The 20,411-nt window shown below is 32.9% G+C and overlaps 2 protein-coding genes across 2 annotated transcripts; one reads left to right on the forward strand and one right to left on the reverse strand.

Annotated features, from left to right (window-relative positions):
• On the forward strand, positions 2,714-4,589 carry LOC18602243 (CBL-interacting serine/threonine-protein kinase 14). The gene has a single exon (XM_007033502.2). It carries the CDS (start codon positions 3,023-3,025, stop codon positions 4,331-4,333), a length of 1,311 nt encoding a protein of 436 aa, XP_007033564.2. The 5' UTR covers positions 2,714-3,022; the 3' UTR covers positions 4,334-4,589.
• Positions 16,416-17,391, reverse strand: LOC108661610. The gene is made up of 2 exons (XM_018119069.1): positions 17,265-17,391; positions 16,416-17,002 (listed from the first exon to the last, which is right to left on the reverse strand). Exons 1-2 carry the CDS (start codon positions 17,389-17,391, stop codon positions 16,416-16,418), a joined length of 714 nt encoding a protein of 237 aa, XP_017974558.1.

Genomic DNA, 20,411 nt, shown 5'->3' on the forward strand with positions numbered 1-20,411 from the left:
ACAACATTGAAGAAATGCAAAATTTCTAAATCCTATTATGATTTAGTTTCTTAATTTCGCAGTTTTAAAGTGCAAGAGTTTGGAGTTTTTAGGTTGGGTTTTATTAATTGCTTGAAGAATTTAAAGCTACATACTAGCTAGATAGCTGCCTATAGAACATTTAAATGAATGAGAAGAAAAGAGAAAGAAATAATACCTATTTAACCTATGTCTTGATTAATATTTTTATTACTAGCAAAAAACAAATAGTAAAAACATCAATAAAAAAATTTTATGAGTATATATTACATATATTCTATTGATTTGACGAATCCATTTGATTAAATCAACAAAAAAAGTTTTCAAAATATTTTTGAGGAAATTCTTAATAATTAAAATTATAAATTATATGTTGAAAGTTTCGGATTCCATTTAATAGGCAGATGATACGTATGAAAATAAAAAATAATTACTTGCCAACGAGTGTTCAGATCTGTGAAGAAGCTTCGTTAAAAGTAGGCTATTAATTCAACAACTTCAGGAACCCATACCAGCGACGACGGGCCATCATTTATGACTTGAGATTTTTTATTGCCTTTGAAAAGGAGTTAAAATATTTCTGAATTGCCCAAGTGTAGCAAAGAGAAAGCTTTTCAGTTTCAATTACATTCCAATTTACGCGTCGAATGGAATTCACATGAAAGCCTAAGGAAAGGTGACATGGGAAGGGTAGATTAGAGACTTTCTCGTCCATCATTCAATCCACAAGCCAATGCTGGTGTTGACAGTTTGGTGAAGCCATCGATTGATTGTAAGCAAAAACAATAACAATTGTAATAATAATAAAAGCAATACATGATTTTCCTTTTTAAGTTTATGTGAATGTACATATTCATGCTAATTTTATTAATATGAGTGCATGATTTTGTGTCACCTTAACTTGCTATTAAACTTTTAGAAGCATTATAAAATTAAGTTGGAGTTTCATCCAATTCCGTAACTAATCTCTTACTATTTTTTTAATTTTTTTTTTATATTTGAGAGAAAAAAAAGATTTAAACCTTATCTTTTTTGAAATAGAGATCATACACCAATTAATTAATCAAATGCTCAGATGTAATCATCATCATTTTTATTTTGCTTTATCATCAATTATTTAATCATTTAAACGAATATGTAATGTTGAAAGATGATTATCTATCACGAGTTAAAAGAAAAACATTAATTTGGCATATAAAATTACATAAAAAATAAATATAAATTTAAGAAAAAGTTTATAAAAATATAGATAAATATAGCTATTCATCTGTGCCATAAATAAAATATAAGTTTGATTTCACGGTTTTTTTTCCTTTAACAAATACTTATTTTTATCTTACTTCACTTTTTTTTTTCTTCCTCTCTCTTCTATATATGTAGTTGGTGTCCCAAAATTCGTTGTATATTTGTCTGTTATAATTTTCTAATTTCTTAAAATTGTATATGTATGGTATGGTTTTAGGAGACTTTTTGCTTAGGCGAAGGATGTGAGAATCTAAAGAAAAGGTAGTATTAAAACTCGAATAATATGGTATAGTTGTAATTATGTTAAATTCGAAAGTAATTAAAGTTGAATGTTTCTTTAAAGAAAAAGGCAAATGTTTGAAGCTTTCACAATTCTTAATTTCATCCCTTATTAGTCTTATCGAGAAAATGTATTTACTTTAATCTTGACATAATATTTAATAAATTTCATATTTTTATTAAAATTCTTATATTTATTTTAAATAAATAAGTTTTTATATTTTATTTTAAATTAAATAAGTCTTTATGATTATTAATTAACTTAATCAAATTACTACTTATCAATCTATATCACGTGATGTTGACGTGATATTTTAATATATTATAAAAAATAATAATATGATATATTAATGTAATATGATGACATGGACATATCGTTTTTTTTCACTTTTTATATTAACGTTATTTTCTACTATCAGCATCAACATTATATTAGCGTCACATGAATATAAAATAATAATAAATATTTTTGTTAACAATAAATAGTTAACTATTAATTATAAAAATTTATTTAATTTAAAATAAAAATACATAAATTTAATTAAATATAATAAAAAATAAAATTTTATTTAATTTTTTTCAATAATTTAAAATTTTTTTAAATGTTATGTCATTAATATTAAAAAATAAAATAAAAGAATAATCAGAGTGTTTTGACGGTTTGCTTATAAAATATAATGAATCATAGGCTCAAAAATGTCAATTTCTTTTGTAGCGGCAAGATGGAATCGTAGGTAAACAAATTTTGTCATTCATTTAAAAGAAAAATGGAATTAGGGGTTTTTCCTTTTCTTTTTTTTTTTGAATTTAGAAAACTGAAAACGAAAAAGTAAAAGTTCAAAGCCAAAAGGAGCAACGACTAATGTTATATTCCCAAAAGGAACCGTGACAGGTGGGTGGCTACGATTTATATGCACGCCATCTCTAGTCTCCTATGGAAAACATTTCTTATAATTATTAAAAATGATAAATTTGAACACAATTATTTATCATAATTAAATAATAAAAAAATTATAAAGTAAAATGCTCCCGTCTTATGAAAACAAAAAGATTAAAGTGAAACCAAAACAAAAACGTAGCCAGTTCAAAAAAAATTCAAAACTCCACGTGTCCATTTTCGAAATGACAAAAATGCCCTGAAGCACCTTCGTTAAATTGCTTGCAAAAAGCAGTTCTGTTGAGAATTCAATCCCAATTATCCATTGAATCGTAAACAAATTTTCAGTTCAAACTTCCCTCGTTCCTGTTCTTCTCTTATCTTCTCCGTTTCGAAAGCCGTTAACAGTTTTCTTAGAAGATAAGGTTTAGGCAAAACCACAAAAAAAGAAAAAGTTGCAACTCGTGTGGAATAAAACCTTGGTAAGAAACTCAGTTATTGAGTTAAACTTATTTTTATACTCAATAATCATTTCCATCCCATCTTCTTCATGAGGTTTTGTTAATATTTAAGAAAAAGTTTCGATCTCTGGATTCAACAACAATGCCAGAGATCGAAGACACCGCCAGTTCTAGCACAGCCACCGACTCGTTGGAAATTTCATCGGAGATCACGCTCTTTGGAAAGTACGAGATTGGCAAGTTGCTGGGATGCGGCGCCTTTGCTAAAGTTTACCACGCGCGCAACGTGAGGACGGGGCAGAGCGTCGCCATCAAAGCCGTGAGCAAGCAGAAAGTTGTCAAAGGAGGCTTCATGGCGCAGGTTAAGAGAGAAATTGCTATCATGCGCCGGCTTCACCACCCTAACATCGTCAAGCTCATCGAGGTGTTGGCTACCAAAACTAAGATTTATTTCGTCATGGAATTCGCTAAAGGCGGGGAGTTGTTCACCAGGATTGCCAGGGGACGCTTTAGCGAAGATCTCAGCCGTCGGTATTTCCAGCAGTTGATTTCAGCCGTCGGATTTTGTCACTCGAGAGGCGTGTTCCATCGCGATTTGAAACCGGAGAATCTCCTCCTTGATGAAAACTGGAATTTAAAAGTATCGGATTTCGGACTCAGCGCCGTGACGGACCAGGTCCGACCAGACGGCCTCCTCCATACGTTATGCGGAACCCCAGCTTACGTGGCGCCTGAAATTTTGGCCAAGAAAGGATATGACGGCGCCAAAGTCGATGTGTGGTCCTGCGGCATCGTTTTGTACGTTCTTCACGCCGGATATCTACCGTTCAACGACCCCAATCTGATGGTAATGTACCGTAGGATTTACAAAGGCGAATTCCGGTTCCCGAAATGGACGTCTCCTGATCTCCGTCGATTTTTAGGTCGCCTTCTTGATCCCAATCCTGAAACAAGGATCACCCTCGATGAAATCATCAACGACCCTTGGTTCAAGAAAGGTTACAAAGAAATCAAATTCAACTCCGAAGACTTTGAAATGAAAGAAGAAAATCAGAGTAACAAGTGCTTGAACGCCTTTGATATAATCTCGTTTTCGTCCGGTTTCGACCTATCCAATTTGTTTAATGAGGCCGATTTTTGGGTCCGGAGAGATCGATTTATATCGGGAGAGAAACCGGAGAGAATATTAGGGAGAATCGAGGAGGTTGGAAGGACGGAGGACGTGAAGGTGAGGAAGAGAAAAGAGAGAGGGATACGGTTGGAAGGGCAGAGTAGTAATTTCGTTATCGCTGTAGATATTCATCAGTTAACGGAAAAGCTGGTAGTGGTGGAGGTGAGACGGCGGGAGATGAATGTCGGGTCGAGTGGTGAAATTTGGAAAGATAAGTTAAGGCCGAAACTTTCCGATTTGATATACAAAGCGGAAGCAGGGCAGGTTTCCGATAATTTGTAATTAACAGAGGATTTATCGGTAAAGCTGAGAACCGGTGGGAAACAATGGCTTCTCGACCGCTGTAATATATTCAACAAAAAAGAAAAAAAAGAAAGGAAAAACCCTTTGTATGTTTATTTCGATTCTCAAATAATTTCCTGCATAGCTTTTTCCGGCAAATCGGAACAAAGCCAAATCAACTTACCGGGTTTCCTGTATTTCCGTTTTTGCCCGGCTTTACCCTTTATTTCAATTATATTACTAGTTTTTCTGAATATTTCACCTTTTCTTTTGCTTCGCTTCCCTGGGATTTCTTTTTCTCTGTCATCCCTTCAGAACAAGTTAAAACACCATCACTTTCACGCGGAACCCCCATTTCTTATTCAAAAAGTTCTTTCGGGAGACTCGAATGAAGCTATAGCGATGGAAAAGGACACGTAATGCCTAAAGGGAAAACAAATTAAAAGGACGCACATATGAAAGTGTTTTACCTCATTCTATGTAAGGTTTTAAACATGGTAATTAAGTGGTTCTAATCTCCGTAATTGGAATCTAATTTATTGGTCTAAGCAGTTCAAAGTAAACGAAAGTTACTTCTATTTACTGTTTTGGATTTTGCATTTAATAATCATTCGTGTGCTTTTTAATTAACTTGAATGAACAACACGTCACGTTTCTTGTGTTTGTAATGAGGAAATTTTTGTCCATGCCAGCATATTCTTTCTGCCTACTCGTAGATCCACAACTGGCTTAGGAGGTTGATAAGGAGAAGAAATGACCAAATCTGGATAACTAACAAAAATTCCTCAAAATGACAAGAAGAGCAATATTTGGGGATGTGAATGAGACAAACCAACTGATTTTTAATTGTTCTCTTTTACTTCTAATACGCAAATATTATTCCCACTTTTTGTTTATGGCATCTCTAAGTAAGGTATATGGAGATTTGAGTGAAGAATTGGACGAAAGTGTTTTCTTTCACACCATTTTATTGTGTTTTTATTAATAACAAATAGTGTTACTTTGTATATGAGTCTTTGATTCAATTGTAAATGTATGTATATTTCTATTTTACAAATTAGATTTAATTGACATGAGATTTTATTGACTTAAACTTAAGCACCATTGGACCATTAACTTTTCTTGATCCAATTATTACTGATCTAGCAACTTTTTAGACTTAAATTATGTGACCATTGTGATGCTTAAAAGCTTAAAGTTCGATTTGTTAATAATGAATGACTTATATTGGTGTTAATAATTTTATTCATATCTAATGTGAAATGAAGTATCACAATCTCACTCACTCAAAAATCATATAGTCTTAAAAAACTTAAGCTCAAATTGTTAGTAGTAAATTACTTATATTGATATTAACAATCTCATTCACATTTGATGTGAGATGGATATCATAAATTGACACATGTTCTAATACCAACTATAACGATTCAAGTCTATACTCTAATATCAATTGTACCGACTCAAATGCAGACACTACTAATTTAATAATTTTTCAAGTCTAAACGATGTGACATTCAAAAACTTAAATTTAAATTGCTAGAAAGGAATGACTTGGACTCTTATATTGATATTAATAATCTTATTCACATATAAGGTTAGATGGGTATCACAATCCAAAAAAAAAAATGTAAGATGGGTATCACAGTTAGTGTTATTCACTCACTATCTTGCTAAACTATCAAGTGCTTTCTAAGAGTTAGGAAAATTTAGATATATATATATATATATATATATAGAGAGAGAGAGAGAGAGAGCTCCTTCCTTGCCGCAATAAATTATCAAATAATTGTGATTTCTTGTTGAAACAAGAAAATTCACATATTATTGCAACCTTGTAGGCTTGTAGCCCCTAGTGGTTCAACAATGGAGGAAACAAGACGTCCACAAGGAACGAAAACCGTGTGGTCCCAAAATTTTATTTTCTTGATTTTCCCAATAAGAAATCACTTTTTTTGGCTCATCAAAGAAAATAATAAAAGGGGGGGAAATGTCTATGGCTATGGAAACATTTAGTTAAGCCGTTCACCTCCCTAATCATTAGCAATTGCTTACTGCTTGCCCATGGAATTATCCATAAGAAAAGATTAGCAGAGCCACATATATTTTTACACCGCTTTTCATGTGACAAATTATAAATTTTTGAAGTGGTTAAATTTTACTTTAAAAAGATAGCAGACACACTTGGTTTAACTTTACGGTCTGGTCAAAAATCGAAAACTCATTCACCATTGTTTACTTACTTTAATTGTTCTCTTCATTCGTTATTAAGTTAAAAATTCAAGTACAGGTAGGACAGAGCAATGCCCAAATGACAATTATATGATCCAGGATATAGGGTTAAGAATTAAAGTCTTGCTATTCATTCCAAAAGGGTTTTCCTTTTGTCACATATTTCGGGAAAACTGCCTTTTTGGTCTATTAAATAACTTTTGGTCCTCTTTTATTTTGGTCTCAAAACTCACAAAGCTTACACTTGAGTAACTTGACAGTAACTTTTAAAGAATTAAAAAGCAAACACATAATAAATGGTATATTAACAATTAAAACTGAGTACAAAAAATTAAACCGTCATGAATCTGCAACTCCCAAAGAATAATCAAAAGATAACTCCGTGTTTTATATGGTATGAATAGTTTGTGAAAAATTAGGTTTCAATTTCAATTGAGCACGGGACATGTATTTCAGTACACTTACATGGAAATGGAATACTGAGTACGTCATTGCCAATAATGGAACTCAGAAACATGAGTTGTAAGTAACAGTCCATTCGAAGATGGAAGATAAATTTTTCTTTTTTCTTTTTCTTTTTTGGGTTATTTTTTGAAGCATCAAAGCAGCGTTTGTAAATGCATTAATAATTGATAGGTTAGTGAATGTCTATATCAAATAAATGGCACCCACTCATTACAAGGATAAAGCTAGTGTTTACGGAATTTAGATAACGACAAATATGGGGGTCCACAGGCAGATGAAGATTCATGCTCATCTTATATATTTTTCCCCGATTATTTATTTCATTTAAATATTGATATTAGATTATTTATAAAATTATTAATGTTAGATGGAAATGGTTGTTGAACTGCATCAATATTTGTAAAAAAAAACAAATGTTAAGTGTGGTGTCATCCGTGGGCGGACCCATGTTGGAAGGAGTGGCGTCATGTCACTTTTTTAAAATATTTTAATTTTTATATAATTTATTTAGAATTTAAGATAGTTAATATACTAATGAACTCATTACTTTTTTTTTTTTACAATTTGACAAGAAGTGTGGTCAAAGACTTTAAGTAAAAGTGATTTATCAAAAAATATTTTATATATTAATATTTAAATACTATAAGAAAAGATAATTTTTTTTATAATTTAAAATTTTATTAAAAAAATTAAAACTTAAACTACTCTCTCTATTTAAAAATTCAAATCCTTCCCTTTCTTAATCCTTGAATGAATTTTTCATTCTCTCATAACAACTCATCTTTTTTTTTCTTTTTTTATTAGTTACTAAACCTAATAATTTGTTATGTAAAATCATATTTTATTTAATTCTAATATTTTAATTTATACTAACGAATAGTAATTTTTAACTAGTTTTATAATTTTAGATAAATAAGCCATAGAAATATATTTAAAAAAAAATTGTGTCACAAGACTCAAATCCCGAACAATAACAATAAAATTCTACTAATAATGATACTCAATAATATTCTTCTAACCAAATTCATATTAAATTTAATTTAAGTACTCTCTCAACAGATCTTAGATCGAGAAAAAAATTTCTAAATATGACAACACTCAGAAAAATTTCTGGATCCACTCCTGGTGTCATCCATCCTACTCCTACAGAATCTATTTTAATTCTCAATTTCCCACCTTCCTCACAATTATATAAATAAGTGGATTTACAAATGAAATGTACTGAAAAAAGAAAAAACTAACAATCAAATGTGCAAAAAGAAATTAAATAAAAGAATATAAACTCATTCTAGATTAGTTATCATAAGCTATATATTATATACATACAGGATATTGTAATATTTTTAAAAATTCAAACAAATCATACTATTTTATTTCAAGTTTGTTTAATAAAATTTAGAATAAATTGCACTTTACTTTTTGTGATTTCAACTTTTCTAATATCACGCTTTGTAATTTCTTTTCAATTTATTTAGAGTAAAATATCCCTACACCTTTAAATTTTAATCAAAATTTTAAACGAGTCCATTAGTTTTCGAAATGGATATTTCGTTTCAAAAGTGTAGAACATCGTCAACAGAAATTATGAAATGACTAAAATATCTTTTTTTAATTAATTTAAAAAACTGTTGTTATATTTTTTTGAAAAAAATAGAGAGTACCTATTTTTTTAAAAATTAATAAAAATTATATAATAGTAATTTTTAAAATTAATAAAGGAAAAATTTGTTATTTCAATATTATCACGTCATCAAACTAATAAAAACACTAACAATTGACTAATTGTTGAACCTATGTGTTCAGTCAAAGATATTATTTTGGAGCGAAATGTCTATTTTTTTTTTGGTTAATGGGAAATCTAATTAATAAAAAATATTACAAAAGTCTGGGTCATTCAGTCTCAAGGCCTAATTTACCAACTAACAATAACGAGCCTATATCAAGAGGAGGAGTCTCAAATATATGAAGACTCAATGGAAAATTATTGTGGTTGGTAGCCATCCAGTCTGCATAATTATTAGCTTCGCGGGGTATACGGGTAAGTGCACAAGACCAATCTCGTTGAAGAAGCTCCTTTATTAGCTCCACAATGTTAGAGTATGGATCCAGATGAGATCTTGGTTTGTTTTTCCTTTGAATAGCAATTATTAAATCTGTTTCTGCCAAAACCTTCCTATATCTTCTGTTCCAGCATAGCTCTATTCCTTTTAGAATTGCCCAAAGCTTTGCTCCAAGGGAAAAGGAAGTACCTATATTGAAAGCAAAACCTGATAGCCAGTTTCCCTATTCATTTCTTATTAACCCTCAAGCAACAGCACTTCCAAGTTGCCCTTTAACACTGCCATCCACGTTCAGCTTCACATAAGAGGGATTTGGTTTAATCCAAGTGGCAGGGGTTTCGTTTTGCATCCTCAACTCACCATAGTGTAGAATATCCCAAGCTTCCTTTGCCCTCAGCCAGATCATTTGTACTGCATTGGCCGACCATTTAAAATTTGTTTCAAATATACTCAAATTCCTCTAGTGCCAGACCATCCAAATCGTATGAATAAAGATGCCACTCCAGGGCAGCTCATCATGAAGACCATTCCCAGACATGTTCGACTAGATCCATGCTTGCAAGTCTAACACAAAAAACTTCCCAGAAGTTAAATTTGGTTTAATTGCCAGCCATGTGTCTCTAGATGCGGGGCAATCATGCAGAGCATGGATAACATTCTCAGTTTCATTGTTACATCTACTACAAGTACTCGAACTGCCTAACTTTCTCGACATCAACCATGCTGCTGTTGGAAAAGATTCATGTAAGACACACCATATGAACATTTTAACCTTTCTGCAACTCGATAAACACCATACCAGTCTCCATTTATTGTGCTCTGCCAAATTAGTTGTAGATTGACTTTCATAGGCAGATTTAACAGAGAACTCTCCACTACTTGTCAAGGTCCAAAAACATTTGTCCTTTTCAGTACTACTCGGATCAATAGGATATGATTCAAGCTTTTGAAGAATCTGCATTGGTAAGATGTCTATAAGGGAATCCAAGTCCCAATTTCCATATTCATCACAAAAACATGCTACTGGTAGTTTAGTTTCAGCTGGGGACAAGTCTTTGGCAGCAAAATTAATTAACGGACCGCAAGGCAACCAGGAATCCAACTAGAAATTGGTATGGAGACCATTATTAACTACTTTCCCAAACCTTTTACAAGAACTCCCCTGCTTTTTAATATACTTCGCCAAGTGTAGAAATCAGATGATTTAGCCTGAATTGAAAAGAAATCATGATGTCTCAGATATTTATTCTTCAAGATTTCAACCCATAAAGAGTCCTTTTGTCAAACTCTGCTTTGTAAAATAATTATAATGTCATTCACATGCTCGATAGAATGTTTGTATATTTAGGAAGTTCGATAAATAGTTAAAAGACGATATTGCCCCTAATGGTACTATTGAGTCGATTAAGCTTCGAACTAGTTCAAATAGGAATTTTAAGGTGAAATTAAGAGTTTCACAGTTCAGGAATGACTCAAAATGGTAATTCGGAGTTCGATGATCAATTCGGAGTCAAATAGAAATTTTCACTATATAGGGGCAAAATCGTAAGTTTTTCACCCGCGGATAAAATTTGAGATTTTGAGAGAATTTAGATCACATTTGACAAATTGGAGAATGGTATGAGTATAAGGGATGAAAAATATGTCTATGGGCAATTTTTCAGTTTTTGAGGTAAAAATGTAATTTTTCACTTTACCGGGGTAAAAGTGTAATTTTTAAAAATTTACTCCACCAAAACTTTGGAAAGTCTAGAAATTTCATGGAAGACATGGATAAGTGAAGAGGATTGAGTGGTAGAAAAAGAAAGTCAAAAAGATGGCTAGAAAAAAAATAAAATAATAAAATATTTAAAACGTAAATAAAATAATAATATTTTATTAAGCCTATTAAAAGGCTTGAAATTCGAGAATTATTCATTGGGAGGATCAGCCAAAACCAGCAGGAGAGAGAGAGAAATAAGAACAAACCCTAGAGTGAGAAAATTCAAAGAAAAAGTATGATTTTTCAAGAAATCAAGTGTTTAAAGGTATGATTTTTCAAGCTTAGCTTGAGATTTATCATTTCCATGCATTTCTCCTTATTTTTCATGGTTAAATTATGTGTTTTGATGATGGATTCAAATCTGATGATATGGGTTTAGAGAGAGAAAGTTGTTAGATTAATTTGATTTTGAACTATGTTAGTGTTTAGTGTTAGTTTAGCATGTTTATGAGTAAAACAACAAGAAAAATATTCATTTTCTCCATGAATTTCTCTAGGCCGAATCTAGCCAATGGTGTGTGAGGATGAGGTTGACTTTATTTTAAGAGAATTAGATGGAAAAATGATGAATTATGAGGTTGGAAATTAAATGAGAATTTTTGGTGCAAAAAATTGAAATTTTTACCCATTAGGGGTAAAAGTGTAATTTATGATCCGAACTGATAAATTGGACCACATTCACAATCATTGAGGTATTGTGGATATAATTGGATAATTGAAATTGAAATGGATGGAATTAGAGTTGAATTGGAGATTTTAGAAATTTACACCGTGTATAGGCGAGTTAGGTCGGACATTGTGATTAAGCGATTGTCCAAATATTTCACACCCTATCTAGTGCATACGCATGGATAAGAGCCTGAAATAATATATATTGATTTGACACAAATTATTGAATTTTTTTGTGTCATGTATCATGGATAGGTGGTGAGCTATCTGATTCGGGTAAAAGACTACACCCGAGGATCAAGAATAGGAGTATATCTACTCCTAGTACAGTGAGTAAACTTACTATCGTCTTAATTATCTAGAGTAGATTTATTTAATTGTGTGATTTTATGGAAAAATAGTTTAATTGGAAAATTATTGTATTTTATGAGAAAATGGGATTTTATAAAATAGTTTTATAAAATTTTTAAAAATTTAATAATGATTTCAAAATAGAGTAATTGGAGACCTATACTATGATTGTGTTGTTTATCCATGATTTTACATTAAATGGCTTATGCTAAATGTGGGTATGACTGGTTATTTTTATGACTTTAAGAATATGTGAGCTGTTTTGATTTGCCTTGAATGTGTTAAGTGAGTCATGTTATACTATTGTGATTTTATTGGTTGGTGGATTATAAAGTGGGCACTGCAGTGATGGGAGTTCTGTGGGCCAGCCTAATTAGAGGGGCACGGTTCTCAATTATTGAGCTTACCTTGATTGGAGAGGCGCGTAAGATAATTCTCGAGGTAGGATTTGAGTACACTTCACGCTAGCCACCACGTGAAACTGGGACTCAGCCAACGTCGAGGAACGGCTGTGTTGTCAGAGGTGAAATGTGTTTGTGTGTGTGACAACAAACAGCCTTAGCGGTCTCGATAAGATGCCTTCACGGGGTATCCCCGAATAATGAATTTTTGGCAAGGGCCAAGTTTTTGAAAAGTGCATAAGCCATGTTGAGTAATTGGATGAAATCCAATTATTTATATGGGTTGGGATGAATTATTTTAATTGTCTCCTATTACTCGGCTTTAGATTATTTTGATGATGTCTGTCTACTCACTGGGATTTTATAATCTCACCCATTTTTTCTATACATTTTTCAAGCTCAGAATAGGCAGTAGACTATCAATTGCATCGAGAAGTAAATTTCGGAGTTGCATTCTAGAAAGCAAGGTTATAGACTTAAATCTTCTCAGTTATTTGAGGGCCCACGTGTCATTGTAATTTAAATTGCATACTCTAGTTTTCTATATTACAGTATTTATAAATTTTTTTTATGTGCAGAAAATTAATTTTTAATGTTTCAAAAATATATATATATTGTTTTACATTAGAATAGATAATTTTAATTAATATTTTTATTTTAGTTTATTATTAAAAAAAATAAGAGAGAGGAATGGAAAAACTGGTACAAAAGCCTTGCAAGGTCTCGAAAGGCATTCGGGGGAAGAATGTCTGTCGAGGCTTCGTGGCGGTTGTCACGGGCTCGATGGGAGTTTCAGGTCGTGACACCTTTCCTTGCCACAATTGCCAGCCCAACTTCGCAAGTAAAGCCAAGTTGAATTTTCTGGTCTCTCTAATATGTAAACCACCAAGTTCTTTGGGTAAGGAGATAACATTCCAGCTTAACGCATGAATTTTCCTTACTCCCCCTACTTGACCCCAAATGAAGTTCCTATTCAGCTTATCAATTTCCATGGCCACACTATCTAGGAGTAATGTGGTTTGCATAATATACGAAGCCATTGTACTTGAAACTGCTTGTACTAAGGAAACTCTCCCTGCCATTGATAGAAACTTGTTACTCCACTGTTCAAGTTTCCTCCCAACTTTGTTGCATAAATTCGAGTATGTGGCTTTTGTGACTCTACCATGAAGCATCGGGGCAGCCAAATACTTGCCGAGATCCTTTGTGAGACTAATGCGAGCCACGCGACTTAATGTTTTAGCCTTAGATGAGTGGATATTTGAAGAGACCAAAATTTCGGATTTATCAAGACTTACTTTTTCTTCTGATGCAGAGCAAAACTTCTGAATAACCTACATCATAACTCGTACTTGGGTCTTGGTAGTTGCTCCAAACAACATAATGTCATCTGCAAAACATACATGAGAAAGGGCCGGTCCATTTTTTGTCAGTAAGAGGGGACGCCAATTCCCTAAGTAAACCTCTTCATTGATTAGTTGTGACAATTTTTCCAAGCAAAGAACAAAAAGATAGGGGGATAAAGGGTTTCATTGTCTGATGCCTCTCGATGGTATAAATTTTTTTGATTGCTTCCCATTCCATAATACAGAGAATGTGGGGTCTGGACAATATGCATAATTAGTTAAATCCATTTCGGGGGCAAGCCTATCTCCATGAGAACCTCTTGAAGAAATGACCACTTGACCTTGTCATAAGCTTTTTCTAGGTCGATTTTGATCGCCAAGGCTCTTTTCTTTCTTTTCATAATTCACATTGTGTGAATGGCCTCTTGCACTACAATAATATTATCAACTGCTTGTCGCCCCGGTATAAAGCTGCTTTGGGTGTTTCCAATTAGTTCCGTCAACATTGGTCGTAGTCGATCTACAAGGATTTTGTTGAGTAGTTTCAACGGAACTGTACAAAGGCTTATAGGTCGAAATTGGCTCACCTTCTCTGGTCTTTCCACTTTAGGAATAAGAGTAATGAGTGTATGATTCAATGATGTTGGAAATGAGCCTCTTTGATAAGCATCTTGTGCAAATTTAATAAGGTCTTTACTAATAATCTCCCAATTTTTCTAAAAAAGATTGGCTGGAAATCCATCGTTTCCCGGGCTTTTGTTAGGATTCATTGCGAACAGGGCCCGTTTGATTTCTTCACCCATAAGAGGCATGTCCAGTGTTGATGCTTTTCAAAGTCCAATCTCCACTTTAGGTCTGTCGGAAGAGTACCGTGAATCCCATCATCTATGTATAAGTTTATAAAAAAACTGACTACTAGTTTTTCAATTTTCGATGAGTTCGTGCACCAAGTATTATCTTCCTTTTTTAAGGTAGATATATGTTTCCGCCTTTCCTGCTCTTAACCATAGCATGATAAAATTTGGTATTTCCATCACCATATTTAATCCAGTCAATCCTTGCTCATTGTTTTCACATTACTTCTTCCTAGTAGAGGGCTAGATTATATTCTTCAATAAGAGAAAATTCAAGATTTTGGAGGTAATCATTCGGTCCTTTTTCTAACTACTTATGTATTCCTGTGAGCCTTGCTATAAGTCTCTTCTTTGTTCTAAAAATATCTCCAAAATGGGTTTTACTTCAGGTTTTTAAATTGGATGTTAATCACTCCAATGAGACACTTATATCCTGATTTCCAAAAATCCAATGCGACCCCAAGAATTCACCAAAAGTTGGATGAGACATCCACGCTTCCTCAAATCTAAATTTATTCAAATTGGGTATCATTGATGGAGCAGTACACCGCACTAGAACTGGGTGATGATTAGAATGTGTCTGGGGAAGGTTAATGGTAGCAGCATTAGGAAACAGATCATGCCATCTATCATTGACAAGAACTCTATCAAGCCGAACCCGGGTGTAGTCTACGCCGTCTCTTTTGTTCCACCATGTGTACTTGAACCTAGAAGCTTCTAGATCATATAAATTGCAATAACTCATGTAGTTAAGTAGTTGGTTGCACTGAGATAAATTAACATCCTTTTTTCCCTGTTTTTCGTCTGAAGAGATTACTTGATTAAAATCTCCTATAACCATCCAAGGTAGGTCTTAATCATTGCTTGCCAGTTTTAAAGAGTCCCACAAACGTTTCCGCTCCTTTGCCACTAGACTACCATAGATTGCTGTGAGTAACCATTGTTCTTTAAATGGGTTTACAAGCAGATGGATTAACTGGGATGAATAGGCAAGGACTTCAATTTCAACAACTTCAGCGTTCCAAAACACCCAAATACCTCTTGAGTAGCCATTTGCTTCTACTTTGAAATAATTTTGGAAACCATATCTGCAGCACATTTTATCAGCTCTCTTCCCTGATATTCTAGTCTCCAAAAGAATAAATATATGAATTTTATGTAGTTTAACCAGGCTCTTGATATTTCTACAACACTTACGAGAAGTTGCACCTCTAACATTCCAGCTCATAATATTTAACATATGTAAAGGAAGGAAATAAAATAAAGAAATAAAGAGTTAGGTTAAGGAGACCTACATAGCCACGGCTTCATTGCTTTCAAGTTCCATGGACAGGGAGTTCTCATATGCTCCTTGAGGAATCGGATTGTCATCTTCCATTGGTTCTGTTAACTTCTCACGAGCTGCACCATTAACTCCAACACCACGTTCATTTTTATCACCACCACTTTCAGGAGATATGTCTATCTTTGAGTTTTGAATTTGTAATGGTTGGAGTGATGGGTTTCTTTGTACCACACTATCAGATATCTCAAGATTTGATTGTTGGGTAGGCTTAAAGGATCCACTGGAAAAGGCTATTTTCGGCTCTTTAGGGACTTGCTTTTTGCCTTTCGCCTTTGATGAGGACGTGATATCTCTATTTGATACACTAACAGAGGATTACAAATTGCCCTTAAGTTGTTCTTTAGTATAAGTTGCAGTCATTCCCTTCCTTGTTATACTCGTTTCTGATATGGTGGTGTCATTCTTTATGGACTCATATATCACCGTCTCTTCATCTTGCTCCATATCTTCACTGTCCAGTACCACAAACCGAGAGCCCAAGTTAGCAGTAGGTCTCGACTTTTCCATTTGTTCGGCTAGTTTGGCTTTTTGCATTGTAGTTCTTCTGTTATTTTTTTGCACAACCATCCAGGGGCCAAACTTTGTTGTTTCATAATCCTTCTAAACAACTTTTTGAGTCTCTGATTGTTTCAAAGCTTGCTCCTCAGATAATTCCTCTTTTTCTTTCTGCTTCATCACACAACCTTCTTCACTATGCCCGAACTTTCCGCAATGAAAGCATAGCATCTTTAGTCCTTCATACTCAATTTTTTGCCACCTACCTCCAATAAATATTTTTGGTATAAGCAGTTTCCTGAGATCAATTTCCATAGAAAGTTTGGCAAATTTCCCTCTCGATTGTGAAGAGGTAGTTCTATCAATCTTAACCGTTTTCCCAATCTTATCACTTATCCTAGCCAAAATCTCCTTATCATAATATTCAAGCGGCATCCCAAGCAGACGAACCCATGCTGCTATTGATTCAACTGAGGCCTCATCTGATCTAAATCCCAGGCACCATCTACGAATGGTAATGTAGTGATCAACTATAGTCCAAGGTCCTTCCATTAACACATGGAAGTAATCAGATTTGTTTTCAAACTGAAAACAGTAGAAGCCATTGTCAAGATCAACCGCTTGGAAATCACCCTGCAAGGCCCACAACTGTTTTACTCTAGAGCAAAGATACGTGTAGCTAATGTTCCTACCTAATAGTTTGACTATTAGGGTATTTTTCCAAGGTTTCCAGATACGTAACTTCTCTTCCCTTGTTAAACGAATATATGGGCCACCGATATTTCAATCATTTTCTTCCTTGTCAGATTCTGGCATTTTAGACTCCTATTCTTCATTGTCAAAGCCTACCCTGTTCATATCCTGTTCTTGATTCTCATTAAGAAGCACATGGCGATAAGACAAGTGAGAAACACCACTAGATAATGCATTCTGGCTTTAAGGCAGGGTGCCTACAGATTGATCTCCAGGGATTATCAGCTTCCATTCCAAATCGGATCCTTTTAGACCCCACACGATTAACAGATAGGGGGAAGCCACCCCATGAATCTGGTAGGGGGTCACCAATTACGTCTGCCTCCATGCAAGGCAAACAAAGGTTGAAAGTAGGTTTTCAGAGGTTCAGTGCACGCTAGTGAAGTTTCCTTAATGTGCGTCGAGAGAGACTTCTTTGGTGCTTATTCCTTATTCCTTATTTTTTCTTTTTCTTTTTTTTTAAATTAACAAACTCGCTTAGAATTTCGATTAATACTTTAAGGGATGGAGATATTTTACCTTTTTATTTAATAAAATTTAGAGTAAACTCCACTTATATTTTTTGTGATTTAGTTTTTTTAGTATGGCACGTTGTTATTTCTTTTCCTAATTAGTAGTTTGTAGATTTTTTTTTCCAATTAACACTCTATGAATAACTTTTGTTTCTAGATTATTAACTTTGGCTAGTAAAATTATCAAAATACCTTTAATTCGAAACTAACCTATTTATTTACACTTCAAAATACCCTTAAATCAAGATATTCACATAGTATTAATTAAAAAAAATCATAAAGTGCTATATGAAAAAAGTTGAAATCATAAAAAACGTAAATGAAGTTTATTCACTCAAATTTCAAAAATTCATATTATGCTTATCCACGTTTATTAAAGTTTTGTTTTGATCAATTCAACAAGGAAAAGTTAACAGTTGTCAATTTGATGAAACTATTTCATGATACTTGACCTTGGTCATATTCATATTAATTCATCTATCACGTAATATTGTTCATGTGATCAAAATCAACTAATATGAAAAGTTATGTTTGACAGTTATTAATTTTTAATAATTAAGTGATTAAAGTATTAACTTGTATAAATATTGATAACTAAATTTATATATATATATATATATATATATCCACCGAGACAAAAGATTCCTATACTTAGNTTTATATATATATATATATATATATATATCCACCGAGCAAAAGATTCCTATACTTGAAAACAAGAAAACCTTTTGGGTTGGAAAACTGTGAAACTCGTGCCATAGACCTGCCTTGTCAGCTTCCACCAAGAGAAGCGAATGTGGTTTTCATAGATTTTAGCCTCAATAAAATCTAACGAATAGAATCCTCTTTTTAATTCCATTTGTCTCAAAGCATTTATGTATTCAAGTCCAATGGAATTGAGTCCTTTTCAGCAATGAAATTATTTCTTGTAGATTCATGTTTGGTCGTGAAAAATTGAAAAGTCAAGTATATATCCTTCTCACTCCATATATGGTACTGGTGACTCTCATTTTTCTGGATCCATATTTTTCCCTCAAAATTCTTTGGTCGTGTCTCTTTTGATGTCGAATTTTGTGTTTGTGACATTTTGTCTTTACATGCGGCATTTTCGATCTCAAAACCATTTAAAAGTTAATGAAAATTCTGTTTCAGGAATCATGATATCTATTGTAACAAATTATATCAATTTATTGATTTTATTTTTATTTAATCAATTTCAGTGAGAAACTTTATTTAAGGAACTCAACATAAATTAATTTTACGCTTTCGAAATCATCTTAATATAATTTAAATTTTAAAATTATTCTATTAAGGAATTTTCGGATGAGTTACCAAAAAAATCATTGCACATGCAAAATTTCAATAAACAGGTTTCAATGATTCAAGTAATCCTAGTAATGTAACTTCTTTTAGCAAAAATAATCTTCACATGCATAGTTAGGTTTAACTTTTTTGAGATGACATGCGTATTGTATTGTAATGGTAGTCGAATTCTTACATGAACAATATCCAAATTCGGATCCCCTATAAGATATAAGGGAAGAAAGAAGTCTCATCAATGTTTACAAACCGTTGATAGTGATTCTCTCCTTCCACTTGAAGCATAATAATTAGTGTTACCCACATCACTTGCAAACAATGGCACACTTCCTTGAGGTTTCAAGCTCTTTTTTTTTTTTTTGGTTAAAAGGTGTCATCTTCTTTCTTACCAGCCACAAGTGTCCCTCTGCTACTTTATGTACAACAAAGCATGACCATGTTGGTGCCTTCTTATATAAATCATGGAACAAAAAATCAAATAGTATCGAAGCTGATCATTTATTATAAGTTAACTGATATGTCTACCTTATAGAAAGTAAGTGAAAAATTAAGCTCCATTTGGTATACAAAAATATGTAATGTTAATATATGACAAAATGCATGATATTGCATTTGAATTGTTACTCATTTCATACCAATCATGAGATTAAGTTTTTACTATTTGCTTCTGTTTTATTTCAGCTTTTCAATAAGTCAGAAGGAAATAGTAAAAAGTAGAGAAAGCATCAATCATACTATTAAAGAAATCAAGTGTTGGTCTTTTTTCAGAGCGACACTATTCTAAGATAATTGTCCTAAATAATATGCTTAGGATGATACCTGCCTAATTTTTCAAATTATGAAAATTAAACAAATGGATTAATGTCGAGAAAAGTTTATTATCCCAGATGAGGAGTCCTTGTAATGTTAGAGTAATAGAGGCCATCGGTCGACAGATCGGTCACAAGACAAAAATCAATGTGTAATCTTGTGTGTTTAGTCCCATGCATCAGGCCGCGATCCGTACGTGCCAAACATTTTTCACTAGTGGTTTTTCTCTTTTCATCACATGTGAATTCTGTTTTGTTTTTTTAAAATTGTGTAAGTTTAGTTTAAGTGCTTCGAGATTGGGTACAGCATTTTCAGACTTGGATTGCTAAGTCCAACTCCGCCCATGAACTTAGAAACATTTATATTAATATGTTATATTATAAATATAGATAAAACTATATAATTTATTTAGTAAAAATAATAGCTTCAAATCTGATTAGGGCAAGTTCAGGCTTAAAATCTTAATCCAAGTTCAGGTCTCAAGCGAGCTAAGCTTGCGGAACTATACCCTGGGCCAAAAGATATTGAAAAGACCCAAAAGTTGTGTACCATGGGCCACAAGGCTTGTCAAGAAAAAAAATGGGCAAAATTGGCGTACTTTAAGAAAAACATTCAAGCTGAAATGGATAAAAATGCTTTTCTGTTTTACAAATTCTTTACTTTTGCGAATATATAATAACAATTCTTTTATTACATTTATTTTTCA

This window comes from Theobroma cacao, chromosome 4 (assembly GCF_000208745.1).
Source record: "Theobroma cacao cultivar B97-61/B2 chromosome 4, Criollo_cocoa_genome_V2, whole genome shotgun sequence".
NCBI lineage: Eukaryota > Viridiplantae > Streptophyta > Magnoliopsida > Malvales > Malvaceae > Theobroma > Theobroma cacao.